The sequence below is a fragment of the Larimichthys crocea genome, chromosome XIV (genome assembly GCF_000972845.2).
Source record: "Larimichthys crocea isolate SSNF chromosome XIV, L_crocea_2.0, whole genome shotgun sequence".
In the NCBI taxonomy this organism is placed as follows: Eukaryota; Metazoa; Chordata; class Actinopteri; family Sciaenidae; genus Larimichthys; species Larimichthys crocea.
In genome coordinates, this window is record NC_040024.1 from 274,555 (window position 1) to 299,425 (window position 24,871).

Genomic DNA, 24,871 nt, shown 5'->3' on the forward strand with positions numbered 1-24,871 from the left:
AGAAGATCAGCTCTGCAGAAAGGAGATCTTTATGAGGGAGTAGGGATGTAACGATACACTCAACTCACGACTCGATTAGAGTCACGATTTTTTGTTTACGATAAGATTTTTTTTAAATCAAAATGAGCTACAGACAAATTATGACCAAATAAAATTATCTTTTTATTTGTAGGAAAAAAATCTCTCTTTACAGAAACTCTCAAGCAGTTTGTGTTCTTATTAGGGCTTCCAGCAAGCAGCTGATCTGACCATTACCTTTCAGCTTGAAGTATGAGCTAACTGGAAATAAAAACAATTAAGATGATAGCTCATTAACACTTTAATGAGAGTCCACGGTGCCGGGAAACGGCGAGGTCCGGGCGCTGTAAACGTAGAGCCGGTCGCGGCACACCACCTCGGGGGCCAGCCAGCGCCGGGGAGAGGTCCCACGAGGGGATCCTCCCGCACCGTGCGGCCGTCCCTGACCCGAGTTCGCCCAGGGCGCAAATGTGGCCAGGACCGGCGCTGGGTGATTGGTTAAAATTGCAACACCCCCGAATTCACGGGGAAGTTGCGTTGAAGTTGCAAATTGCAACATCGTGAATTCCTGAGGGATCTGTGTTATGGTATCATTTACGGTACAGTCAGGCCTGACGCCGATTACCACTACTGCGCATGTGTGTAGGGGTGTGTGTGTGTGTGTGTGTGTGTGTGTGTGTGTGTGTGTGAGACACAGAAAGGCAGACGCGGCAGTGGAAGCTGCAGCCACAACGTAACCTATTTCTAATTAAAAAAAAGACGAAAAAGAACATATCCTACTTCTCTCGCATTCGCCAAGAATCGCGATTCATTTTTTCTGTCAACCGATGCGAGTCGTCACGCATTTGTACCGATTTTAATCCTGTCACAATGTATCGTTACATCCCTATGAGGGAGAAATGTGACATTTTCCTGAGCAGCGGCCTCTTGTGACAGTGCAGATAATCACTGCAGGCTGTAGAAGGAAAAGCAGAGGTAGCGTGACATTGTTACCTTCTGCATTCAGCGCTTCAACTCTCTTTGGTCTTTTAACTTCATGTTTACAGCAGATGTAGCATTGTGTCGGCTGGTGTGGATTGACTGAAAGCTGCTCATGATTAGCTTGTATGTCTGACATCTGAACAGGTTTATGTTTTTTTTTTAACATATCTGTGCTAATAAGATCTGCTCTGGGGTCAGCTGGTCATGTTACTCAATATCCATGGTTACTAAATGTGTCAGAATGTTGGTATTTGTGTAAAAAAAAATATCATGATATCATGACAGAAGTCAACAAAAAACGTATGTTAATATATTTCTGTATCTAAACCACAGTTACAGTGGCGACAATATTTCATATCATACTTAGTTACACTGTACATACAGTCCAGTGTTCAGTGACATGGGCTGATCAAGTTCAGAAGCGATGTGTTCTGTTTGTCAGACTAAAGAAAAAAGTGTTATTAACCATCAAGCCAAATTTGAATGATATTGAATGATATAAATTTGAAATATTGCCAAGTTTATGAAATTAGGTGTCAAAATCAGGTAAAAATTAATCCTCAGCTCCAGGACTGTGGGGGCGTGTCCCAACCTGAACAAGTTCAGAAAATCACATGACTAACTTTGAAACACTCTGAGCGAGATGAATTCTTCTCTATCTCTCTGCTCAGGGTGGCCTCAGCCATCGAGCCACCCTTTAAGGACCGCCCACAAAATCCTGGACTGAAAACTGGTGGAAAAATTTTGAAACTTCACATTTCACTAATATTTGGTTCAAAGTCTTTTCATATGTTTTCAGCACATATTTTCCAACATATTTAATGTATTTTGAAAGAAATGTTAGATTTGTCTTTACATGGACTTTAATGTAAAATCATCATTTCATGTAAGCCTAAACATGGGCTCAAATTTTCAAATTATGTGACACTCAACGCACAAGTGCCACTGCTTTCCAACTAAGAGTACATCTGGTGAGCCTTTTTATAACACCGAACAGAAGAGCTAAATGAAATGATGAAATGTTGTACAAATGTTCTGTCATCTGATCGTCGATGATGACAGATTGTCGACCTCAGTCACATCCACACCTTTTTTCTAGTTCAATACTGACTTTGAAATGCTTCAGTGAGAACAGAGTTGTAATACAAAGATGCTGTCTGAACAGCTCCCTGTTCTACAAATTCATGGTAAACAGAAAGAAGGTGAGATGCGACCAAAATAAATGACACATTCAAGGCATCCAGAGGCCCATCTCATTACTGAAAACATTCAGCAGAAGCCAAAGGAAAAGTGGTTTGACCAAGAGTGCTTAAGTAAGAGGCAAAGGAAAAACATGTTGTATAAATGGAGTGGATACCAAGGTCCTACATCAGTCTGTGAAATGCATTCTCTGTGACAAGTGCTGGAAGAAAATCAAAAGTCATTTCAGGACATTTAAAAAAACCTAAATGACAAAGAACAAAGATGATTGTTGGAATAATGGAGAGTCCAACCTACCTCCACAACTTGAATAAACAGCATTACAAAAACAGAAGAGTACCTCCCCAACATGGAATACAGTCTTTAGACTCATTTATTAGAAACCAAGCAACAATATTCTTTGTAAATGTAAATAAGTAATACTGTAGAAGTTGGATCGGATTGTCTTCTAAATACAGAACCACTGATGTAAAAATACTCTCACATAAAATGTATTCAGGAAACAAACAATCATATTTTTTGTTCAATCATATACAATAAAGCATTTGACTCACTTGACACATAAGTCTGCTCTTCAAACTGCTGACAAATGCAAAGTCACGATTAAAGCAGTTCATAACAAAGACGAATGCTGCTTTCAGATAGATAATAAAAACACCAAAGCTTTAGTCAGAGCCCAGGCACGAGTCAAGGTAGCCACATAATTCAACATTTATATAAATGAGTTGCCAGCAACAACTCCACATCACCTGGGCTCACTGTAGGGAACCAAGAAAAATGACTTCCATATGCAGACAACCTTTTCACTGTGTCCTCTACTGCAGAACAGAATGTGTCCTTGTTGGAGAAAAGTGCAAGGACTGTAAAATTATCAAGAAACGCTTTGATTTCACTGTTAATGAAGAAGAAAGACTCAAACACACAAATGATCAAATAATGCTGCGCTGGCACGACCATGAGCCCATCTGGTGGTTTAACATTGAAAGATTTTCAAAGAGATTTTCAAGTCAGAGAGTAAAAAAAGACCAATCAGATGAAACATAATTCCATAATTTAAAGCAGCATTGTGTAACTTTTCTCCCATAAACTAACAGATTTAAAGCTGGTGTGTTGATCCACACTGACTTGTAATCAGGTGAACAGTGTCTCTGACATTCATACGTCTGTTCTCACACTATGTAACTTTCGGCTCTCTATAACTATTTGACTGATTTTGGTGAAACTGGATCATATTTTATGGAGAAAATGTTTTCTGGGTTTCCCTCTGATGTCCTCTGGCTGCTCTGCCCCAACTATCTGTGATTTACAGAGTTTATGATGGATAGTGAAGTTAACTGCTGACAACTGTAGCTGCTGTTAGGTAATTTTAGGTAAGTTTATTAGCTGGGCTGCCGGGACTGACTGTTATTTTAGTGTGAGGCGCAGGATAAGCGGGCAATGTAACCGGGCTCAGCAGCCTCTATAGACATGGCTGATGGTGAAAAGACAAAAGAGGACATTGATGGTAGAAGCTAAGAAGAGAAGAGTAGCGTGAGGGAGCAAGAAGCTGCCGGGCAAGGGTAAATGTGGGTTTGACTGTTAGTGGTTGGTGAGAGCTTGGTAAAATAAAAGGCTGAAAGACAGACGCCGAGCTGGGCTGACTGCTGTTGGACTAGTCAGTAATATTAGCTGGCTGCTATCCCAGCAAGCCAAACGACGTCCAGTTAACGTGTTGTATTTGGTGATGTTCCGGACTATGCTAAATCACGGCCAAATAAGCGATGTTTTAGACGTTATTTCCAGGACGTCCTCACCAAGACATCATCTCGACGGCTTTTTAATTACCCTAAACGACCACGTAACCATCCAATTTATGTCGTCGAGAGGACGCCTTGGTGACCACATCCTGGAAATGATGTCCAGACGTCCCCCTATTCAGCTGTGATCAGGCACAAACTTTGCAAATTTAATTAAAACCAGGCTATTAACTGTTTACAACTGAGCAAAAACAATCTAATGATACAAATAAATAAAACTTTACAAATTCAAATAAAACTACTTACTTTTTTACAGCTGAACAATATAAAACAAGTATCAGGTCACAACAAGACATTGACACACTGCACAGCAGATATTAAAAGAGTTTATTTGCCCGGAAAATAAAATATGAAAATAAAAGACTTGGGAGATAAAATCAAATCAGTATTAATATACATAGATAGATACCCTGGCCATGGATAAAATATTTAGCTGGCTTTCCACAAATCAGCCTTTTCCCCCCTCACTTGCGTGTGTAAAAATATATTTTACATTGAACTAAAAAAAAAATTTCAAAACTATTTATAACTTTCACTTAAACATTATTATAAAACTATACAACTTTATTAATTAACTGCAAAACTTTTATTTACTTATTAATTATTTGTGTCTGGTGTTATGGAGATGAGATTCATGGGGTATCATATGCCACATTGCTTGCTGGGTTCCTTTTATTATACCCCCTCCTCTTTGTTGTCTTTTGTGATTCTCCAAGAAACCAACACAGATGTTATTAAAACAGATTACAAAGAAATAGTATATTCAAACTCTTATTGCAAGATCTCCACAGTTTGGTTTTAATATACAATTTAAATGATTCGGAAATAAATTATTTTATTTTGATTTAATTTGGATTTGATTAAAAAACATATTGTAATTGATAACTTAATTATGTATTCCAAACTGTCCAGACTTTTTAAAAAATGCTACTCCCACTGCCCTACCTGAATAGTGGCCCTAGATTCTCTCTTCTTTAATTACAACCCACACAATATCTTTTGTTTTGATTTTATAACCCTATCCCTAACATAATGTAACCCTATAACATAACCCTAACCCTAGCATAATGGTTAAAGAGTACAGTTAGTAGGTTCAGTAGTTCATAAAGATCTATCTGAGGTTTTCAGTTCGCTTTAGTTGCACTGTGTATTGTCTGTATGCTGGAGAGGAGAGGACACTGTCATTCAAATTCTCTGGTGACTTGCTGCAGTTCTATGGTTACTTTAGTTTCACTCCTATGTTCCTGTTTCTTATGTTCCTTGTTTTACTGCTTTCAGCTATATTGGAGCTGGTCTAAGTTTCTGTCAGTACAGACTGAGTGCAGATAGTACAGATATGTCTCTAATAACTTAATAACCTGGCATAACCTAAGCGCTATATACTTCCACAGGAACATTAAAATGGAGCAATGGAAATAGTTCTCTGAGGCTAATAGCTATGTCAGTGTTACCAGAAGTCTTACCAAAGCACCGCAGGGTGAATAATAATATATAAAGTCTGATGGGACGATCTAATGGGCTTCAAAATTAGTTTTGGGTTATAAAGAAAAAAATATTTAGAAAATATGGCTACTTCTAAACCCATTTTCAAAACCATTGCTTTGCTTCTTCCTTACCCACAATCCCTAAGGCCCAAACAAAGGACAGAGCAGGAAAAAGACAAACTGTCCTCTCCCCACAACTGTAATCTGCAGCTCTAAAGCACACCATAAAATCCTGTCAGCCATCATCATGACTTAAAGTGTTCTCAAACCTCAGCTGCACTGAAAAGTACAGGATCACTTCTAAAATGGAGAAAGAAGAAAATACTCAACCACCCCCTCAACACCACACCGCCGCCTCTCTCGCCCCTTTCAAACACACTTCAGCTGGTTTAACAAGGATCTGTTTCTGTTCCTGTTTCTGGAAGACGAGACATGGATCCATCTTTTAAAGGTCGCCCAAGGTCACCAAAACCTGTAGTGTCGACCAAAGATGTCTCGCCTTGACCAGATTTTAATCATAGCGTTGTTGGATCTCTTTGAAAAGAGATGATGCCGGGTCCCAACACAGCTCCATTTCCACTCAAACATGCGCATGTTTTTCTTTGTAGATGATTATTGATTGGCCTTGCGGAGCACAACATTTTTCGAAGCAATTACTGTTTAATTGTCATTTCACTGCAGGTGATTTCAAAGCAATTTCAGGCTAAACTGTGCAGGCACTCGTTTTGCGTTGGAGCCACATAAAAAGATTTCATGCAGTCCGCAGCTCAGCAGAAAACAGCTCTGTGATTGAACAGCCATCATGACCAACTCTGCTCAAAATGAGGCAGTAAGGTGTGATTCACCGTCATCAGAAGTACCTCAATTTACTGTGGTACAACTCTTCTTCAGCATATCTTGCTTTATCTGTCCAAAATGTTCTGATTCTTGCCCTCATCACGGAGTTATCCGAGGGTTCCGGATTTTAGCCGCGCTACAGCGTGGTTCCATGGATGGCAAAGTGTGTCGGTCAAGACTGAAATATTCCAATTATTGGATGGATTGCCATGAAATTTGGCACAGATAATAATGGTGGCGAGAGGAATGATCATGACATGACTTTTAATAGAGTGCCAACAGCATGTCCAATTTTTCCACTCATCCAGTGGTATATCTCAGCATTTCCAGTGTGAAGGATTGGGGCAAAATTAGTTCGACATTTCTGGTTCCCAGAGGATGGATCCTGATGACTTTGGTGATCCCCTGATGTTTCCCATAATACCACCATGATGAATTGGCTTTAAGTGTTTTGACAGCTATTGGATGGATTGCCACGACATTTAGTGACATTGACATTCATATTCTCCTGTGGGCAAATGTTAACTTTACTGACTCTGACCCCATCAGCCTCAGCTGACACCTGTTAACCTGTTAGCCAAGCATGTTAACATTGTCATTGTGAGCATGTCAACATGTTGATGGTAAAAATTACAAATTAATTGTACTATAAATGCTCTTTGACAGTACTCATTCCCCCATTCACAGCCATTCATACACTGATGGCATTGGCTGCCATGCAAGGTGCCAACTGCTCATCAGTTTGAGGAGATAACCATTCATACACCAATGGTGAAGCAATTTGGACACTTTGAAATGCAGACTGGAGGATCCAGGGATTGAACCACCGATCATCTGATTAGCAGACACCTTGTGCTACCTTCTAAACCACAGCCAAATGACACCCTTATCAGCCTGTTGATGTTAGCATTTAGCTATAGCTAGCTAGCTTTAGCATTGAGCTCAGGGCTGCAACTTCAACGTCTTAGCCCAAAGCTGCTCACAAAGCTGCTACAGTAGGATGACTGGAGGTCAGCTCAAGCTTACAGCTAAAACACATGAAACATGGATGTCCCATGTGTTTTGACTGTTAGTCTTTATTTATACAATTAGTCACTTAGTCTTGTGACTTTACAAGAAAAGTTATGATTTTGTGTAAACTTAATATCTCCAGAATTTGTGTTGGTTGGACAACAAGCTGGGGGAATTATCACAAGTTTATGATATCTCGTAGACCAAACCCTAATCATTTGAAATAATAATCACCATAATGATCAGTAACAAAAATAATTGTTAGTCACAGCTCTATCACAGTTTGACATAGATGTTAGCTCATAAGTAACTGTAGGCTGTAGAGAAATACCAAAGACATGTTTGAGGTCAATTGAACAACTTACATTTGTGTGTATATATATATATATGTATATATATATATATATATATACAGGACATACCTGTATATACAGTGCACACAAATGCACTGTACATGCTAACTGTAACTATAAATGTATGCCCTTGCATGTGCAATATACAATATTTCTCATGAACCCATCACTGGGAAAACAGTTGAGTCAACATAAAGTAATGTAGTGTTTCTGTGGAATAAAGCAGATTGTTTTTCCATAATAGAGTGGTCTTCAGTCTTCAGTCTTGATGGAGTGTATTAAAACCACACCGGTCTGCATGTTGCTGTGTGTGCAAAATGAAAGGCTGCAGTTAATAACCCTTGATGACTGTGATTTACAGTGATTTTCACAACATGAAGGGTCCCAAAGCAAGTCTGCAGTCCTGGTGAATTTATGAAATATTGGGAATACATAACAGCATGTTTTTCTTTGAAATTGTCATCATTAGATGTAGTTTTACCTTGCATGAACTCAAAAACTAGATTTTCTGATCATCTCAGGTCGACCGTAGACACAGTTTCACATGTGTATTACAACTCAAACAGATGCATGTTTCATAAACTACATCAGGGCTTGTGGTTAACCACATCCTTGCTGTCACACCTTTTACCACACTGGTGCACCATGCCCTGTTTCAGAGAAGCGAAGCATCACTCCAAAGCACCCGAGCAGAGATGTATAAAATGTTGTTGTAACGCATACTGGTGAGCACGTTGACATTTCCTGCAGCTCAGCATCAAGGCTGACTCAGAAGACAACAGCAACCCAACGGCAAGTAGATTCAGTTAGTGACATGGAGAGGGAACAACACCCTTGAGCCTTTGAGTTCTCACTTCCTTTAGTGGCAGATTTTCATGATTTACCGGCAGTATCAGTTCCTATACAGGACTTTAAAATCTGTCCTTCAAAATGCATGCACCACATCGGTGTTGTTAGTCATTTTTGAAGTGTAGCCGTGCAGGTTTCTGCTTCTCATATGTGACAGTTTGCTTTTTTTCTTTGTCATATATGAAAGGAAATTAAATTTGGGGGTTTTGGTTAGCATTTTGGAGATATCTCTTTGGGTCCTAGTAAAATATGATGTATGACCAAAGAAATAAACAAGAAAATGGTTAGGGTTAGGTGTAGTGGTTATCACATTGACTCTCCCTGAGTTGTCCGATGAAGTATGTGGTTTGGTATAGAGATTCAAAGGCAAGGCATTGTCCAACGCTTGACACCCAGGTCTGCACCACTGTGTATGCCATGACATTGTAGAGGAGGAGAGGGTGAGGGGAGAAAGTGTGAGGTATGCTGAGTTGATGCTGTTGCTCTCCTATTGGTGTTGGCTAACCTTCTTCACTGTCTTGGTCACTCTGAGATGATGTGTAAAGTGGGTCCACCTCCTCGGCTGCTGGATTCTTTTTTGTCCCATAGTGGCCTACCACAGTCTGAGATGTCGGTGCTGTTAGCAGCTAACAGTTAGAATGTGGCGTTCCAGTTAAGCGGTTCAAACAGCCAGTACCAAAGCTGTCAGACCCAACGGGGAACCGGAGATGAACCTGTTAGCACAGTGGACCAGCATGAACTGACTTGTTGACACTGTGTTGTCACAGTGACCAGATGTAGTTGGTTAGTAACTTAGTACTTAGGATGTTAAATATAAAGACAAGATCATAGATCGGATTCTAGGCGATTACAGTCAGGATACTCCACTAAAGATCGAGGATCTTTAGTGGAGGTTCAAAGGTAGGAATGTAGGTGAGATGTAGGATCTGATGTACTCCAGAAATGAGACGGTCAGTGATAGGCAAGAAGCCAGAGTGGTTAGGGTTAGGATATCCGTCTGGGGAGGTGTTAGGGTTGAGGATGTTCAGTCTAAAGGCCAGCCCAGCATGTGAAAGAGATGTCCGAGTGTAGAGCACGCAAGAGACTAGGTGGTTGTGGTTGGGCTAGAAGCCAGAGTGGTTAGGGCTAGGGTTAATCTAAATCAGCAGATTAATTGATGATGAAAATAATCATGTTTATGGTGATCAAGTGGTAAATGGGAGGATTGAAAGAAACCCCAGTCAGCCAATATCACTGTGAGCCTTTCCTGTAGGCTAACGATGCTTAACCTGGTCTACAGGGACAGAGTATTTGAGCTGACCCTTGCCATCATGATCCAGTCTTCACTTTACAGGCCTCTGATTTCATATTTTTCTAGATTTTCTAGGTTTATTTCACTTAACCACCACCTTACAGCCATTTAACTGTATGAAATAAATGGACAGGATGTATGGTTTACCTTTATGGCAGTTATCATAAAGTAGAATTAGCAGCTGAATGGAGGTCAGGCTTTTGTGATGAACTATGGGCTTCCACAAGCCACTGTGTGTTTCCAATCTTTTATTTGATCTCTGTATGTATTATTAATGTTTTTGTGCTGCCACAGAGCAGCCAGCACAGTGATGAAAAGACAAGGCCAGGAGGAAGCAGAGAGACCGATAAAAGTCAATATTTGTCAAGATTTTCTGTAGCTTGAGACGATGTGACTTCACAGTCCATGTAGGCTTTTACTTTATTTTTCACAAACACCTTTTGTTTGAGTGGCTTCTTCAGTGTCATCTTGTTTTTTGGTTTTATTGCCTCCTCGGTAACCTTTTCCTGATTGAGGTGAACCACTCGACATTATGCTGGCTGACAGAGAAACCACTCCGCTGTTGGGTGTTTAGCTGTTTGCGTGTTCTCAGTTTCATACAAAGGTCATTTTAACAAATCTGAGGTGTTTGCATCTGATAGCTGAACAACAAAAGGTGTATGAATATGAACACCTGCACGTTTCAGCTGGAAATCCTGCTGTAGGACAAATAATCCATATATGGCCTAATTGCTGTTTTTCCATTTATATAATGAGTCATAAGAAGCTAGGCAGCACATGTAGGCATGTCTGTGTTGACTGGTGTCATAACTACAAAAAAACTTTTCTATCTGATGATAAATGATTTGCTCCAAAGTATTTTTTCTAAAATAGTAGAAGGAAAACTCAATTTCATTTCACAGCTGCAAGAACTCCTTGTTACGATGCATCTCTCGAGACCGAATGTCAAATGGTGTCATGACAGGAATGCACCTTGCTTTCCAGTCCACTGTTCACTCATAATGAAGCCTGGCCACCGAGGCAGCTGTGACAGTCACAAGCAAACAAACAATTCCATTAACTATAGAATCAAAAAGATGTCAGTGTCAGAATTATAAATGAATTCTCTTTATGTGCCGTCTTAAAGGAAATACAGTTTACTTCAACTTGTCATTGTTCTGGTCGTCAGTTCTGTCAGTTATGATAATGCAGTAGCACAACCTCCAATGAACGAAGCCTGGCACTGCCAGTTCACTCAGGGCAATCCAGACTTTTCTCGTCTGTTGTTCTCCGTTAGTAGAACATCCTACCAGTTCCACCCAGATCAGGGGTGTCCTTCTCTACCTTTAAAAAAACTCCTGAAGACCTCCAGCTTCAGAGAGGATCACCTCTCCAACACTGCCAACAACTGGACATGCTGAATCTATCACCCTCTAGAACTGGACCTTGATTCTGTGAGAGTAGTACTTATTGCTGCACTAACATGTTCTTGTCATGCTGTAACTTGATTGTTTCCACTTTGGATAAAAGCACCAGCTAAATATAAATGTAAATACAGTAGGCACTAAAGTGATTGCTGAGATTTCGGTCTGATGGGGCAAGAAACATGAATGGTAACCCCTAAATTCCAACAGGCATGGCTTTGTGACGTTGTGGCCTTCATGCTGTTTTTGTCCATTCTCTATGTGGCTTCATGTGCCACCAGGAGTGTTTCAGAAGTAGAACATTTTGCCTGCCAGGCTTTGTAAACTTGCTCATATTTGGTAGTTTTTCATTGGTTTATGTGCTTCTACCGTGAGTAAATATGCTTATAGTGCCATCTTGAGTCTGCACAGGTTGTTTTATTTTGAAAATTGACCGGATTCTCACCAGATTCTCAAAAAATTGATCACAATCACAGTCATTGTATAGAACGCTCAACTCTGGTGGTCGTAGTCGTGCCTGGTGGAATTCAGAGGTAAGACAATCAAACCAACTGCCAGGCTAGCCAAACTTTGGAAGAGAAAATGAAGAATTGTAAAAAATATTCCCCAATGTTTCCATCTTTAGAGATATTGACATGCTTTAGTCACTACTGTGTTACCATAACTGATAGAGTTGATGACTGGAACAACACAACTAAAACAAAGTTGTTATAAACCAAATAGAGATGATGTAAAAGTTGAAGATTCATCCCCACATCATGTGATTTTCATGGCTCTGATGTCTTTAATATAGAGTTAACAATATTAGCCCCACTACTGGCAAGGTGACACACACACAGATGGTGTGCCAAAAATGTCACCAAATCACTGGCATTTGACACTGACCTTGTTCTGTTGTTGATGTTAAACTGGTGGTGGTCAGGTGGAACCATGGATATGCCGTGGGTGAAAAAGTGAAGTCGACCCCTAAGGGCTCCTTACAGATCACTGATAGACAAGTCATAAAACACAATGAGCTGTGATAGTCTGTGTCTCTGCCAAGTCACTCGACCAGCAATCACGGAATAATGCTTCAGACATGGATAAACTGTCAGTCAGCAGATGAGCAGTCCTTCATGAAAGCACACCTCACACACACCAGGCTGGTCTGTTCGAACTCTTTGGATTAGTGTGGCTCATTAATCCTGTGCGTCACAGCCTCCTTTCCAACTTCAGAACTGAATTCAGGTTTTATTCTTAAAATGAATTAGTGTAAACTCTGCTGTGTCACAGTTTAACATCGGATGGAAGCACTGACGATGATGAGGCTTCAGTGTCACAGGGTTCTGCTAATCCAGACAACAAGAAGACAATTCTTCACCTGTTGGGCTGTTGTCATCAAGTGTCACTATGATTGGCTTAGCTGTTTCAGAGTCATGAGACCAGTGATGTGATTGGCTGAGAGTGTATTTATTAACTGGTCCTCTGTCTTCGACACATACATGAACTTCCTCTTGTGTGATTAAGGCTCTTTATTGTGAGCAGTGATGAACGTGGCCGCTGCTCGTTCACATGTTATGTCACAAACATGTGCTCCCTCCTGTAATCCTCTGACTGTCTTGGCTTGCATGTTTTTATCTGAATAGATGGATGAAAAATAGACTTTTATATTTTTACACAGCAACTGTCTGATGTACCTACCAATTCAAAGCAACACATTTACTCATTCACACACTGATGCCAACTGCTCATCTGTGGTTTTTTAAGGCTGGTATTTAATGTTTCCTACTTTTTATAAACTGATGACGTGTTTCAGAGGTAGGAGGCAGATGAGGAAGTGTCACATGTGTTTGGGGTCTTAGAGGACTGGCTGTAAAACATAGTTCATCTGCTGTGTATCTGTAATCAGTGTTGACACTCTTTACACAGCAAATTCCAAAGAAGTACACACACACACACGTACACACACACAGGTGCATGTCAGTATCTTTCTCGTTGGGTTCTTGGTATGTACATTGCCCATATCATTTCTTTATTTGTATAGCACTTTTCATACAAAACATGTAACACAAAGTGCTTCACCTAAAAACACCCCAACACCCACTGCCTACCTCCAACCCTCCACCACAAAACATTAAACATGTATAATAGTAAAGTAGTAAAACTAATTATGTAAAAATGTGTAAATAGCTAGATAAAAAAGAATAAAAGTAAAGCATAATAACATCCAGATATCTTAAAATAAAGGTTAAGGTATATAAACAAATAAATAATAGCTAAATAAATAAAGGTAAAAATCGTGTAACATTAAAATACATAAACAGAAAAATATTTAAAATGGTTCAAGTAAAAGCCAGATTAAAGTCTGTGTAAAGTAAGAATAGAAATGTGTTCTGAGTTTGTCAGACCAAAGAAGAAAGTGTTATTAACCACCAAGCAAAATTTGAACGATTAAAAATATCAACAAGTTTATGAAATTAGATGTTAAAATCAGGTAAAAAAGCACTGAAGCCACGCCCACTCGTGGGAGCAGTCAAGCAGCCATTTTGAAGTGACTGAAACGTGTCAGATGAGTTCAGAAAATGACATGACTAACTTTGAAACACTCTGAGCGAGATGAATTCATCTCCATCTCTCTGCTAGGGGTGCAGGGGTATGCTCAGGGTGAAAAACTTTGAACCTCTAACTCCACATTTCAGTAATACATCGTTCAAAGTCTTTTCACATGTTTTCAGCAACTAGTTTCCAACATTGCTTTTACACGGTCTTTGAAAAGATAAGTCTTAAGTTTATACTTATACATATTCAGTGTAATAACGCTGCCTTGTGGTCATGTCTGTATTTTGTTACCTTCATAAATGTGCAAGGATTAGCACTTTATAAACTTTCTGCATATTAAGAATTGGTTGATCATATTATTGGCTTTATTATTATTAGCTCGCTGTATTAAATATGCAGCAGGTCTGTAGGACTCCAAACAGTTAGCAAGTTGTCAGCTGTGGGAACATAAACAGCAGAGAGAGAGAGGCCGCTCTTAGTTCCTAAAAAAGCGTCTGTCGTAGAGACACAAGGTTTTCTCTTGACAGCAGTGATAATCGATGGTCCCCGGAGACTCTGATCTCTGTTGTCAGCCAAGAACTGATCCTCATGTACGTTTATCAGTGAGCCAGAAAATGTAGCCTGATCCCTGGCATATCACCATGGATACTATCAAAGACACGTCCCCCTCCTCCATCCTTTAAATCCATTCTCTGTAGAGCTATAAAGAACATCAGTGTGCAGACACACACACACACACATGAGAAAGTCAGAGGAAACAGTCAGGTTAAAGCTAAGCTACAGCTTCCTGTATGTGTAACAACAGCATGACTTCCCCTCCGGAGAGCTTCATTTGGGAGCATGTCTGCCTCGAGCACTCGCTGTATTAAATATTCAGCATGTGATAGTTCCATTCAGCAACTCAATACAATAATGAAGAGCTTTCCTTCAATGTAGCCATTCACTGACTCTGGTATTCCCTGTTTTCCTATTAGTCCCAGCATCCCTTAGGCGTGACAGACAGCAGAACATTTCACTCATGAACTGTTAGTCATCTTCATGTGATGGGTTTGTTTGGATGGCTACAACACTGGATGCATTGGCTGGTGTTTGCTCATCAAGTCTGTTTGTCTCATTGGAAATGGACTAAAGGTGAGACCTGTGTTGTTGACTGTAGACATGTACGTCTTCTGCAGGTTTTGTGGTGTTCCACCCATCCTGTGGGTTTCTAATGAGAACACACAGAGTAAACATCCACGGGCAGGTGATATTTAGTCAACATGTAGCACTGAAGAAAAATAGTTTTGAAATAATCTTGACTTATTTTTGTAGTTTGGGCTATTTTAACTGACTTTTCTGGCTTCATTGCTGCCCATAGGGTACATTCAAACAGGTGAACAGGTGAGGCGTGCAGATGTTTCCATTCATACGAGCGGGGGTCATCCGTTTTGGCTGTGGCAGTGCAGGCTGCAGGGGCGGAGGAATGGAGCTAGATCCAACTTTCGGAAAAACACGGCTGATGCTCTATCTGTCGTGTCCTAGCTGTTCTGGCTCGCAATCTATGCTGCAAAGAGAGAGTTTGAGAGAGAGTGAGCATTAGTCAAGAGACTTTGACAATGAATGAGAGTGAGTGAGCACCAGCCTCGACAGACAGACAGACAGACAGACAGACAGACAGACAGACAGACAGAGTCACAGTAAACATACAGTAAGCATGCATTAAGATGAGCCCATACTACAATAAACATACATTAAATTTATATACTACAGTAAACATATGTTAAAGTTAAACCAATGCACTGAATCTGCATTTAAATTAAACGTTTAATATGTGCATAGTAATTTGACGTGCAAAGAAGAAATTAAATGTGGGGGGAAATGAAACCTGTGCTAAGATCTTTACAAATAGAAAACTATATAAAAGCAAAAATAGAATAAATGTTTTTATAAAAATAAGGAATAGACCTACAGATAGTGATAAAAACTATATACAATTGTGAGGCTGTAGACAGATAGTGATAAAAACTATATACAATTGTGAGGCTGTAGACACTGAGTGAAGATCACAGCATTAGCAGAGGTATTGCAAATTAGTCCAAAGTGACAATAATAAAGTGAAATAAAAACTGTCTTCCTGATTGTTTCACAGCGGTCACGTTCAGCACAAATACACACATACACACATCCACACACATACACACCTGCCGGACAACCCTGCGATTCGTCGCAGCGCCTGATGTAGTATAAAGTATTTTCTTGAAACTGCTACTTTTATCAGTACTTCTTATTGCCTCACTGTGATTATTGTGCAATAAAAAGAATTACAGAACACAATTAAACATAAATGTCAAAGGATTTACTTCTGATACAGAGCTGCTGGGCTCAGCCTGGAGGTTTACAAGAAGTCTAAACTTTAAGAATGATTCTTATTTAGAACAAATGTTTGCACACAAGTAGAGAACACACACACACCGTCTGACCTCACTTTGCGCTCTAGACATTGTTTTTATTGTTGTCTAACATTTTATAGATTACATAAATAACTGATGAGTCAGAGCCTCGTGTTAAACGTGCCTGTAGTGATGCTTCTTGTTGGAGAACAGCAGTATTGTCCTTGAAGGATCACACACAAACATCATCTGACATCCACATGGGGGATTCCTGCAGGAACATGTCTGCAGATCAGAGACGGCCTCTGACAGTAACATCATTCTCTTCACTCATCATCCATCACTTGTTTTTTTGTTGTGCTCCTCTTCTCCCCGTGTGCTTTGTCCTATAGCTTGTTTAACCAGAATACATGAGTGTTGCTAACAGATCGGAAGCCTAAAGGGGGGAAAAGATCACGAGTATAAAAACAACATACACACTGCATGCCTGTGTCCAGCTGTTTACCCATTCGGTTTGCTCATTAGAGCAAATATTATCAGCACACCAAAGCTGAACTGCCTGTCTGTTTTCCCTCTGCCTCGAAGAGAGACATTACTTTTATTCTTGGAAGTAGCACAGCGGTTTGACCCCGGCTCCGCTGCGTGGCTTTACAGCTCTGAGGGAGAGAGAGAGAGAGAAAGGCTGGGTGTGTTTGTGTAATTATTCAGTATCAGGGCCACTGATGAGTTGTTCCACATCCACTGGCACTTTTTTTAATGAGCATTCATGGTAGACGCTAGTGCTTAACGCAGTATGTGGCAGACTCCCTCACTCACAGAGGTGGGGGTTTGTTTCCAGAGGCGAAAACAAAGAAAAATCAACCACGAGAGTAATGTGAGGGTGGTAAATTCTTCACCTTTCTGGAGCGTAACTCAACTTGATACTGAACTTCCATGTGCGTACTATTCATTCATACAGTGTGACACACAAAGTGGACCTGAGAAATGTTGTGCTGTGCTGCCGCTGTAAATATAAAACATCATTCACATTTCACCCATTCCCATTCTCGACATTTCCACCAAAGGTCATTTGTTTTGGTACAAATGAAGTACAGAACTGATGTTGGGAAGCAGGACTGGAAACACACACACACATCAAATACATTCAAATCAAATCAAATCAATTTTTATTTGTATAGCCTAAAGTCACAAAGTACATTTGCCTCTGAGGGCTTTACAATCTGTACAGGGAGTGACACCCTCTGTCCTTAGACCCTCGGTTCGAGTTATTCACCATGAACACTGATGTATTTATTCAGACCTGAGTGTGAAAGCTCTCTTGATACAGACACTGATGTACTGATCTAATTGCAGTACAAAAGAGTCTGTCAATACTGAAGCTTCTGTTGTATTCCATTTTATCCTTCATGCTCACACTATGGGGAAATGGAAGGCCTCAAGGTGCTTATCTAACCATAGATACATTATATATACTGGGTCTTTGGCTTGATTCACAGCTCTCCTTTAAATTTCATATCAACTCAATTTCCAAGCAAATCTATGTTCTTCTGAAATCTCTTTATCGATCCATTGAATGCTTTTCCCTACAAGTCCGTAAACGAATTATTACACAGCTTATACTTCCAATACTTGATTATGGTGATGTCATCTATCAGAACACCTCAGAAACAAATCTTCATCCTCTCTCTGTCTTATATAATTCTCTGTGTAGATTTGTACTGAGGTGTCCTTATAAAACCCATCACTGCCAGATGTACCAGTCTTTAAACTGGCTGGCCCCCAAGTCCAGGAGGCATGTTCACTGATTACTATTCATTTTTAAGTGCAACTACTTTAATTTCCCTTCTTATCTGAAACAATATCTGATTCCACTCAGCTTACAATACAATTTAAGGCTAGTTAGGATCGGTGGAGCATTGTGGTGTGCGAATGTGTGTAAATGGGTGTCTGCGTCTTTACATTGTATCATGTTTTTGTGTTCATATATGTATTCATATTTATTCCTGTACTATTGATGACCTGTTTTGTATCTCTGTTGGCAATAAGGACCCCCTCGAAAATGAGATGGTACATCTCAAGTGGTTATCCTTTGAAAATAAAGTACAAAAGTACAATACTGTACATAGATACAGATTTGGCTCCTGCTGTTCATTGGAGCCATGTCTCAATGTATAATGTATCAAACTGGTGAGAAGAAGCTATGGCATGTAAGTCTATGAGGGCTTTACCTGACATATGTTAGCTTAACTTAGTGTTTTGAACCATGCTTAGCTTCATGTTAGCTTAAATCTTTTGGTGATGTAATATCCAATTCAACACATCCATAACAGTCAAATATTGCTTGGTTTTAGCTTTTATTTTGTTAGAACATCCAAAAGCAGCACAGAAATCTGTCATTTTCTACTATTTGAATGGGTCAGAACCCAAGAGCAATATGGTGGCTATCTACCATTAATATGCATGACAGCCTAACAGCATCTGAAACAGCGAACAATTTTTCGAACTTTCTGAAAAATGACTTTCAAACGTTTTTTTTTTTCACTACACGACTACGTTTATTGTCTATTAGTGTGTACAACCAAGTGCACCACCCTGAATGCTTTTGTGGAGAGACCATCTCAAAGGTTTGCACCTACATCTGTTTTATTCATCACATTGAAACTACAAAAACTCAGATACGTTGGTGAACTGTTGGAGGCAGTTCCTATCGGTTATGATGACATCATAGTCAACAGCGTAGCTGATAAGATGTCAGAACGTGGTGACCGACATGGGAACAAACAAAGTGGTCAGACAGGTTGGAAACAAACCGACTTATTTAGAAGGAAAAACAAAGCTGAACAGTGAACTGAACCCACACATCTGTTTGAAACATCCAGCACTGAAGGGTTATCTGTATTATTATAGGTGCAGTCACTCTTTGTGTTATTTGGTTAAATAATCTGGCTACAACCAATCATCGCACCTGTATTCACTGATGTTGCCGTGTTCCAAGAGCTCAACAACTCTGCGCACTTTGGTTACCACAGTGTGTCAGAACTAATAGAACTGATGGCCAAACCCAGAGCTAGGAAAATAAAAAGGGTCTTTTCCTCAAGACAAACTGTGGTAATTCAGCTGTCACCAACCATCACACACGCTCAATCAACCAGAACAATGAATCAGCTCAACCTCAAAGAGCAGACGCTCCAGGACCTGACAAATTAAAGGTTCTCTGTTACCTTTTTAATGCCTTAGTTTCCATAAATCACCATTTGTCAACATAGTTTGCTCACCAGCGAGTGGTTTGATGTTGGCCCTTTGCACATCTACGTGCAATGCAACAACAACAAGTAACAAATGTTGATTGTAACACTACAGACCTGCAGTGCGCAGGTGAACATGTACCTGACAGCCTGACAGCTTCAATCAGGCTCGGGTTGCCAGAGCGGCAGACCTGTGATTACACACAGATGGACGCCTGGAACACGAAAGGTCATTTGTCATACGCAGTAGGTGGTCACTCTCTGTGAACGTTCAGCAGTGTTTGCAGAGCTTCAAGGTTTTCAGACATAATCACACACTTTGCCAGTTTTTAATTAAGCCAAAGGAGATATTTGACTGTGATCTTAGTCTCCACACCGTCCTCTAGTTTGAAAGACAGTCACCTGCTATGAAAAGCAATCATCTTTTTTCCTCCTTCTCCCTTTGATGAAAATACTGTGTAAATACTGTCCCGAGTAAGATGGAGTTGAATTTCACACACTGCTGTCTGTGCACCGGCTTCAATCAAATTAACTTTACAGGACTGCCACGTAAGACAGTCTTTTTATATTGCAGAGCAAATTGTCTGCAGTAAAAGCAGTGAGAAAGCTGGATTATGTTCCATTATGATCCCCTTCAATGAATAATACAATACGGCCCCCGGGACCAAATGGAGATTGGGCTCATCTTTTCATGTCCATCTTCCATTTGTCCATTTCTGCTCATGGATCTGCTGCCAGAGTGCGTCCGCCTGGTCAGTAATTCAGTCACACACGGAAGCAGAATAAGGCCAGATGTCCTCCTGGTACCGCTCATCCATACATCTGTAACACTGAAGCCTTCGTCCGGGGACGTCTTGGCATTTGACAACCGACTCCTTCTTTCCCAGACATGACAAATGTCACCTTTTTCTCTTGCAGGCTAAAATGGAGCCAATGCACTTTTGTTGTAAGGTGACCTTTGAGGAGACATCCACCAATAATGTCTCTTTCTTTTGCAGCAAGCAGTCTGTCAGTGGTGCACTAACACAAGTGCAGATAAAGAAAAGTTAGCTTGCACCACATAAGAATTTGCGCAAGATAAGTAACTAGATGAATCAAATTGGACCCAATCACAATGAAGGAATTTTCTTCCTTCTCTGTCCCTTTTTGTTATCACTGCCCAACCCCATCAACATGAAAGACTCCAGTCCTGCTGATCCAACATTTCATTTGGAGGAGATTACGCTTTCTGCAATCAAGCTTTGGCAATATCAAAAAATCATACCGGGATGTCGGCAAGCAAAGGAAGAAGTTATGAATATCATTGAAGCTTTGTCTGACTTTGCACTTTCTTCAAAGTGGAGCTTCAGTGGGAGAGTGTCGTGTGAAACAGAATGAGGTCTCACACATCAGACAAACGCTGTCATTACTCTGAGCGTGAACAAGCTTACAGCCGTCCGTCAGACACATTTATATAGATTGTGTCTGGTCTGTTTCACCCGCTGTGATCTCTATGACCAGATGCTTATTATTTCGATCATATAATCCATCCACATTCATCTGTAACTGTTTATCCTCATCAGGGTCATGGTGGGTTGGAGCCTATCCAAGCTGACTTTGGGCGAGAGGCGGGGTACATCCTGGACAAGTCACCAGTTCAACACAGGCAACATAGAGACAAACTATAGAGACATTATATTCTTGTAAGCACAAAGCGGCAGCCCCGGGCATCTTAATGAACTGCACTGGTGTGTTGGTTAATAATAACACTGTCAGCCAATCACATTACTGTTCGCATGACTCTGAAACAGCTGAGCCAATCACAGTGACTCATGATGACAACAATTGAACAAGCGAAGCATGGTCGTCTTCAGGAAATCATCGTGTTGTCTGGAAAGGTCGCTGTGACGCACAGGATTAATGAGCTCCGCTAATCCAACCAGTTCTGACAGACAGTCTGTGTTTGTGTGTGTGTGTATGTGTATGTGTATGTGTATGTGTATGTGTGTGTGTGTGTGTGTGTGTGTGTGTGTGTGTGTGTGTGTGTGTGTGTATGTTTACAGCCTGGTACAAAAAACAGTTTTGGTCCCTGTAGCTCATTTCCCCGTTCATGACAACTGTACTGAGGGTGAATTTATATAGAACTCACCTGTTTAAATGATATTAAGGCTTAAAGTTATGCAGGATTAAGAGCATGGGTGCTTTGATTGACAGGTGGGTGCTGCCACAGGTGGCTTGTTTGGGCATCCAGACTTCATCCATCCTCAACTCCACCCACAATCCACGCCTTTGCCCTTTTTTGGATTAGTGGGGAGGTGGAAGAAGCAGAACTGCAAAGAAGTAGTAGCTGGAGTCATCAAACTCTAAATGTCAGCTCTTCAGAAACCTGTGGGTGACGTCATGAATACAACGTCCATTCTTTATACTGTCAATGGTTGCCCAAACTGTCTTTTTATGAAGTATTTTAACAATAAAGTAATACGGATAAATGTAATGATCAAAAGTTCCAGGATCATTTTCTCATCAGCCCACGATAACGTGTACAGAGATTTCCAGTGACCCTAAATGTACTGTACGAGCGGCTGTGGTTTGGACTAGAAAGGCGTTGTATAAGTACAGTCCAGTTACCATTTACTGGTAAAACATGGCGTTTGCTATTTCTGGAAACAACTTCACATTTTACCGTCACACTGACTGAATGTGTGTTTGTGCCAAAATATTTCAAAGAGATTCATCACTGTAGCTCTTTGCTTTCTTTGCTTGCTGTAACCATCATGGGATGTTGGTATGGATGATGGTATTTCCTTTGAAACCTAGATATAAATATACTAGATAAGGATAGAAATCTTATTTTTTTCTTTATTGCAGCTCCATTTCCTCTGGAATGGTCATAGAAGTAGGATTACTTACAATGGAGTCATATTTCTGAGCTTCCATCTATCAAAGGAGACCAAGTATGCAGATAGGTGTCATAGCTGTGGAGCTCTTTCTGATTCATGTTGAGTATTTTAGGGCTTCTGAACAAATGTAAGGATAAAATATAAAATGTCTGGTGAGAGTGAAAGACAGTTATGATGGGTTGTCTTTAACTTTGTGATGGTGCACTTATAATTTATGGTATATTAATACACACCCTTTCTTTAATATGCCCTGTTTAACTTTATTAGAACTGAGTGAACTCAAACACACATCACCTGTGCACGCTGCCTTCACTGTTCAGCTCAGGAAATGTTCTTTGTTATTGCTAGGCAACCACGCAGTCAGCTGCTGTCAATCACTTAGCCGGACTAGCTAATGTCATTAGCTGATAAAGAGGAAGAAAAGCTAGCTGTTTGTCAAAGCACTGGCAGCCCGTCTCTGTTTATTATATCATGACATTATCTGATGATGGAACAAGGTTCAGAAACAATTACTGCCAGCGTGCCCTTTATTTTCTCCATTTGGTTACCGTGGATATAGTCATTCTTTAACAAAACTGGACAGCTAAAGCGAGATGTTCCAAATGGATAAACACAAGCTGCCTGCAGTGTCTCAAATGGTCTGTCAATGAAAGAGATGAGACGCAAAGACTGAACCCGCTCAGTGTATGCACTCATGGCTCCACACTGTTTTTTTTACTGTTCTGTCTGATTTCTCACCGCGACCCAAATCACACAAAGGATCATCAGTTCATACTTATCTAATCACCTGTCGTCTTCTTCTTCCTCAGGGAGCTTTTAGGTCCAGACTTTACCGAGACCTACTACACTGAGGATGGACGGCCAGTGACTGTGAACAACAACAACTACACTGTAAGTATGAAGCCAAGGTTAAAGTCAGTGTGAAGGAACTGCTGCTTATTAAATCACACTAAACTATACCTCAATTCCAATCTTAACACTTCTGATACTTAAGTAGAGGCCTGAGGGGCCATGTCATGTTTATTGCACATCGCTGCTTATATATAACAGAAAATATGAGCTGGCTTATCCAGCCCACTGTATCCACAGGCGGCCTCCTTCATTTCTGGTATGTAAATCATCTTGCAGGATTAAAACTTTCATATAGCGTCTGTCTGTGATTTGGCATCTCATTTGAGGACTGCATATTTCTGCACATCAATTAGGATTTACATTTGAAATAATCCTTTTATGATGCATTATTGAAGAGCTTTACACAACTATGATCTTACCACTGAATATGATTTATTTTGTACTTTGGTCTTACAAAAGAAATACAGCTTTAATATTTTGTGATGTGCAAAGGATCAACAGTGTCACCTGTACGGAGGTATCTGGCTGCCAACATTCAAATAATTTAATGAAATATCATTTACACTTGTGCACATTCAGGACAAATAATTTTGAATAATTGAACATAATGTTATTGTGATTTGACTCTTCTCGTTTAAAGCTGTAGAGTTGAATTGTGTCCTCATTTTTGCTCATTTTTATTGAAAATGAAAATGTGTGTGATTTCAGGATTCTTGGGTTCAATTAGTCAATCTTCTCTCATTGTAAATGAGCAAATATCTAAGCATCATCCAAAATCAAATTCAAAGTTCCAGTTTGTGGAAAAAAAAGAACAGGATTAGATTTGCACATTTTCGTCCAATAACATTCAGTCACTCAGCTTCATGGCAGTGTTAAGGCCAACTCACACCGGACGCGGAACGGAAGCGGAACGGAAGCGGAACGGCACCGCCACGGTCACCGTAGCAAATAGAATCCAGTCTAGTCAATGAGAGCACTCACACCGGGCGCGGATCAGACGCGGATCAGAAGCGTCCCAGAAGCGGCTCTCCGCGCCACGGCGCGAGCTTTCCGCAGGATTTCTATTTCTTCTGCGAGCCGCGGCTGAACCTCGTAAATTTCAACAGACCAGACAGGAAACCGGGCCTTGAATCAACGTAATAAACTTCCGCCCCCTTTCAAAATAAAACACAATACACAGTTCTTGTAGCTTTTTACAACTTCACATCAACGTGACGTCATAACCGGTGGCACCAGGTGATCAAAGATCGATCAAAGGGTCTCAACGAGAGACTAATTGTTGAAGTGGAACAACACACAATCATTTATGACACAACAGATGCTTTTTATAATCTCCTCCACGTCGGAGAAGCAAAGTCAGCTGTTTGTTGTTGTTGTTTTTTTATACACTGTTTATACGCGGGGTCTCGCATACGTCCAGGATTCTCGCGTGATCTCGTGATCTCGCGTGAATACGGCCAGCTCGCTCCGCTGCCGTTCCGCGGCTGTTCCGCGTCCGGTGTGAGTTGACGCCGGGCAAAGTACCGTTCCGCTTCCGTTCCGCTTCCGTTCCGCGTTCGGTGTGAGTCCCGTGTTAGGCTTACACCGAGTACACAGAAAAAACATTTTGCAATAATATTTTTAGTTTTGTTATGATTCTAGTTAGAATTCTGCATTTTCAAAAATGAAAACTGGATCTAAATACGTTTTTTTTTTTACATCATATATATATATATTTATACACTTGTGAATGGAAATATACATTTAATCTGCAATATTGGCAGCC

At 40.4% G+C, this 24,871-nt stretch overlaps 1 protein-coding gene across 1 annotated transcript in view; it reads left to right on the forward strand.

Annotated features, from left to right (window-relative positions):
- The window catches only part of adam19a (ADAM metallopeptidase domain 19a), a 191,412-nt gene that overhangs the window by 92,782 nt on the left and 73,759 nt on the right, over nt 1-24,871 (forward strand). Inside the window, exon 4 of the mRNA XM_019255667.2 lies at nt 23,064-23,145. Coding sequence (XP_019111212.2) covers nt 23,064-23,145 — 82 coding nt within the window. The remainder of the gene's footprint in view (nt 1-23,063; nt 23,146-24,871) is intronic.